Consider the following 5,203-nt stretch of genomic DNA (forward strand, 5'->3'; position numbering starts at 1 on the left):
GCAGACAACAAAGCAGACGGGGAGGACGGGGGAGAAGAGCGGTGAACTTAACTTTATCTGACTTATTTTATTTATTGTTTTTATCGTCCTGAGAGAAAATTAATTTGAAGCTGAGTTTTTGAAATAAATCATTAGATTACTCTGAACGTCTGTAAACCTGCAAAATGAGGGAAAATCTGTGTAAATTACAGACAATCTGTCCATGTGAGCAGTTGTCAGCACCTGTCATCCTCCAGACGCACGACAGAGCACGTGTCTGAACTGGCCAATCACTTTTTTTGACATTGAACAGCTGACTGATTTAAATACACCTTAACATTCATGAGGTACTTTGCATTTTTATGGTTGAGTGTGGGCGTGTAGAGGGTAGAACTTGAGGCGGGACCTTGTGCGCAAATTATGAGGCACAGCTGTGATCTATAAAGGGAAAATGCGGTGAAACATGCGTACGCATGGTTTTATAAATCTGAATATTTTTTTGGCGTACGCCATTTCCGTCTTTTGGCCGTACGTTCATTTTAAGTATGGTTTCCACACAATCCTTTATAAATCTGGCCCCTGGTCTCCAGTTCTGCCTGCTTACCTACCACCATGCCTGTCGAATCTGCCTGTCTCCGACTAACTTGTGTAAATACTCACCTGGGAAACACTTGCTTTGTAAATAAGTCATCTGAAAAGCTCACCTGGATTCCCTGGTTCCCATCTCCTCCTCCGCTCGTCTTGGGTCTCTGCTGAACCTGTAAGAAACAAAGATCTATTACTCACTGTGTTACTCCTCAACCAGCAGTGTTCATATTAATGACTTTCCTCCTTCCCGCCTACATAGCTGCCCGCTGCTCCACTTGGGTGTTTCTCACGTGTGATGGGTCAAATGCAGAGCACAAATTTCGTCATTTTGTGGGGACATACACTGATGACCAACCTTTACCTTTTACCTTTTAATTTCTTTTACATTTTTTTACAAGTCAAAACAAGTTCTATCAAGCTTGAATTGTACAAGAACTAAAGATCATGGACACCAGAATGAATGTGAAGCAGCTAATGCGCTGAATAACTCCTGCTCTTTGTTTCCTGTCCACATACAGACCTGCAGCCAGACGGAGCTGGAAAACTATCACAAGCCATGCATTCAGCATGTGATACTGCTGTTGCCCATCTTCATCACAGAGTGGACACCATTCGGTTACTACGTGCCGAGATCAAGCAACTGGAGCAAAAAAATTGACATGGACGAGAAGATGAAGAAGATAAAACTTTATTGATCCCAAAGTGGGGAAATTTGAATATTAGAGCAGCTCAAAACAGTGGAGCTGCAGTAACAGGCTGCCTGCCGTGGCGCCATCCTGGAAACAGAGAAACCACACAAGGGAAAGGAAGATGAGGAAAAAAACAAAAATATCATATTATATCAACACTGTGACACACTATGGTGTTTATGAAAAAAAACTCTGCATAGGGCCAGAGGAGTAATTGAGATTAGGGGGCCTGAAGAATCTAGTCCCCAAAGCCAGCGCAGCCAAAGTTCAGAATATTGACGGTAAACTGTTCATTCTGTGGGCCCTCAGCTTGCTCAAGAAATCAGATCAGATGGGTGGGGGAGGGGAGTGGGGGCTTGTCGACGTGTTCCAGCCAGGAAGGATTTAGTCAACAGATCAAGGTCATTGTTGGGGAGATCCAGATTCTGTAATCAGTTGTTTTGGGAACAAAAGAGACAGGCAGACGATAACAATTTTCCATCTGCTTTAGTGTCCTGCTGGTGCATCTCAAGGGTGGCGAATCCAATCAGGAAAATGGTGTGGACAAATTTCGCCAAGCCGATCCATCAACTTTCTCCAAGATGAATTCCATCTGGCCAACAAAGTCCAGGGACCACAGCTGGCCCGCGACCCTCAGTAGAACCGCTTGCAGACCGGGTCCAGTTCACTCAAGGCAAAATGTCAGAGTGCTGATAGAATACGGCCGTCCATCCAGTTGGTCAGTCAGCCAGAAAGTGAAAAGCCACCGACACCGTTTTGTAGAACACCAGGAGACCACCAAGCCTGTAGAATCCAGTGATTCTGAGTCCAGATATATATCCAGAACAGAGAATAACAGAGGTCCGCACCTTCGACATGTCCTCGCATGGAAGAAGAAAAATAAACTTTGTTCCAAAAATTTTTATTGAGAGTATAACCAAATCTAAAAAAATAAAAATATCCATAATTTCTGGTTTCAGATGAAAAATGTAGAGAAGGCTCCAAGCAGCAAAGCAGGGAAAGATAAGGAAGGGCAGGAGAGAAGGAAAAAAGCGTCTTACTCCTCTGAGAGTGGAAAGAAAAAAAGAAGATGGGAGAGATGCAACTGTCAGCTGTTACTGACGACAAGAAAAGGAAGACAATTCTGGATCAAGTAAGTTTTATGACTCATCCCTATTCATTTGTCAGAGTTGAGTTCCAACATCACACAGCTGTGTCAGATTTATAAAGACTGTTAGTAGAATAGTTTGCAAAAGTCTAGAGAGCAGTTGTGAATGTATCAGCAGATCTCTAGATTATAGTAGGGCATGTGCAGATCACTGTAAATAAACTCCACTTGACTTTTTAAGAGATCCTCAGACCCTGGGTGGCTGTGGCGGAGTGGTTAGGGGAGTCGTCCTGGAACCGGAAGGTCGCCAGTTCGATCCCCCGTTCAGCCATCTCAGTCGTGTCCTTGGGCAAGACACTTCACCTGCCCTGTCTACTGATGATGATCAGAGGCAGCCCCACCTCTGTCAGTGTGCCCCAGGGCAGCTGTGGCTACAACATAGTTTGCCATTATCAGTGTGTGAATGGGTGAATGTATGTAAAACGCTTTGGGGTCCGGAGGTACTTGACAAAGCGCTCTATAAGTTCAGTCCATTTACCATTTACCATCCTCAGTGTCTGTTTCCTTCCGCTTGCTCTGTTTTTGACATCACTTACCTGTTTATGATAAAAATGCACTGAAACAAAATAAACTAGTAGTTCTAAAATACTAATATTTCTGGAAGTTGTATATTTACCTTTAGTATTACAACGAAATGAATTTTATCACTTTAGACCAGATAAGTTTAGATTTTTTTTCTTGTTACTTCTATTTCATTCAAGCTTCTTTTTGTTGAAAATAAAGACCTATGGCACCTCAAAGAGTAAATTTGATTGTGGTTAAATGAGAAGTGTAAATATAAACTATTCAGGGGAGGTGTAATAAGAAGTCTAAATAATATTCTTTTTCACATGGTTTTAGTTGCTTCGAGGGAGGTACCACTAATACCAGCAATGGCAAAAATGTGCAAAATTCTTTGATCGGATTGAATTGTATTCGGATTAAATAATGGGGATGTATAGTTTACATGCACACAATCTGATCATGAGTGTTTACATACACCGGGCTTTTATTCTGAATACAAGCATTGCATCTATTAGGAATAAAGACTTCTGAGTTCTGGTGCATTTGTGCGTGCGGGGGTCATTATGTTACCGCTATGCAGTATCAAGTCAGAATATAACTAGATACTGCATAGCGGTAACATTATGACCCCCGCATGCAGTATCTAGTCAGAATATAACTAGATACTGCGTGCAGGGGTCATTATGTTACCACTATGCAGTATCTAGTTATATTCTGACTTGTATAAATAACATTAGATTTATCATTATGTTGTAGGGAGACTCCAGTTCAAGATATCTTAAATGTATCTTTAGATATGAGATAGGCTATAAAATATTCAATTAATGCAAATTGCAGACCTTCATGTTCTGTAAATTGTTTTTAAAACAAAGCTGCTGCTGATGATCATTCTGTTTTTATAAGCAGCCCTCCCAAGACCAATACTCTAGGGGAAACACTGAAACCCATTACAATTCACTTCATAATCCCATATTAATCATATGAAACAATGCATTTCTGTCAGTTACAGGAGTGGAGGGTCTTCTAAAACTCCAGACCGAGAAAATCTATTTGGAGGTCAAAGGTGGAAAATTTGCTTATTTTTTCCATAGAAATTGCCCTAAATGGAATAAATTGTTGATTTGTTTTATAGTAAAACCAATTAAATCCTTAAACATTTTAGTCATTAAGTAATCATTGAGTCATTGCAGCTGCAGCTGAATTACATCAAATAGATATGAAAATTCCTTGATTATAAACTGTTAGTCAATAAAAATCCCAATATTTATTTATTTATGTAATTAATTAAATAATCAAGAGTAAAACTCAGAACTTTGACTGACTTAAGATGATGGTATGATAAATCATTTATTCATTTGAAATCTTCCAGCACTAAACAGAAATATGATTATTTATAAATGTTTCTGTTTGGGATCTCAGGACCAGAATCTGACGGTTCAAACATCCTAATTAGTTTCCCAGCATGCTCTCTGGGTTGGACCAATAGCCAGAAACAAGTGAATTCCAGCTCTGATGTTAATATGAGTGTGCATGTTTTCACAGTCAGGTCACTATTCTGACAGCTGAACTCTTCCTATATGAGGCCCCGGGTCAGGTTCACCCCCAGAACCACATATACCCTTCAAGACTCTTGTCTGATGGAACATCAAAGGACTGAGCTGATCCATAGAGGCCACACCCACAGAGCCTAATGTATTTTGGTTCTGGTCACTGAATTCAAATGATTTTAGTTTCCAGGGGTCGGATTTATAAAACTTGCGTACGCACAATTTGAGCCCAGAAACTTGCGTACGCCACTTTTTACGCCAAGGTTGTGATTTATAAAATCCAAACTTGACGTGAAAATGTGCGGTGCCTCACGCCAGCTCTGACCCATGCGTACGCTCATTTTGGAGACGGGAAACTGCGACACAGATGGCGAAGTGAGGAATTATAGTCACACTGTGTAATCACTGTCAGATACTTAATTTACCTTCAGAATCAGACTTAAATAAAAGTTCCCGTGCGCAACTCCATTCCTCAGACGACCCTGACCCACACAGACCCCTCCCCGATAAGAACAGCAGGACAGCAAAGGCTTTGGATACACGCGCAGGGCGCGCCCACCTCGCCAGTGTGAATGTTAAACCTTCACGTTTAAAGTTCGTGTTTGTCACGCGCGCAGGGGCATGCATGCGTGCATGCGTGCGTGCGTGCGTGCGTGCGTGCGTTTGTGTGTGTGTGTGCGGGGCGGGGTGTCTGCCGCGGATAACAGAGCAGGCAGGAGGGGGAGAGGATGAGGAGAAGAGTAGTGGAC

At 41.8% G+C, this 5,203-nt stretch overlaps 1 protein-coding gene across 2 annotated transcripts in view; it reads right to left on the reverse strand.

The window, feature by feature from the left end:
- Positions 1-5,203, reverse strand: part of LOC106520087 (potassium voltage-gated channel subfamily G member 3) — a 30,201-nt gene that overhangs the window by 21,029 nt on the left and 3,969 nt on the right. Inside the window, exon 2 of one of the 2 annotated variants that reach the window (XM_014012016.1) lies at positions 684-737. The exons of the other annotated variant lie outside the window; for it this stretch is intronic. Coding sequence (XP_013867470.1) covers positions 684-737 — 54 coding nt within the window. The remainder of the gene's footprint in view (positions 1-683; positions 738-5,203) is intronic. 2 annotated transcript variants of the gene reach the window in all.

The sequence above is a fragment of the Austrofundulus limnaeus genome, unplaced genomic scaffold, assembly GCF_001266775.1.
Source record: "Austrofundulus limnaeus strain Quisiro unplaced genomic scaffold, Austrofundulus_limnaeus-1.0 Scaffold87, whole genome shotgun sequence".
NCBI classification, from domain to species: Eukaryota; Metazoa; Chordata; class Actinopteri; order Cyprinodontiformes; family Rivulidae; genus Austrofundulus; species Austrofundulus limnaeus.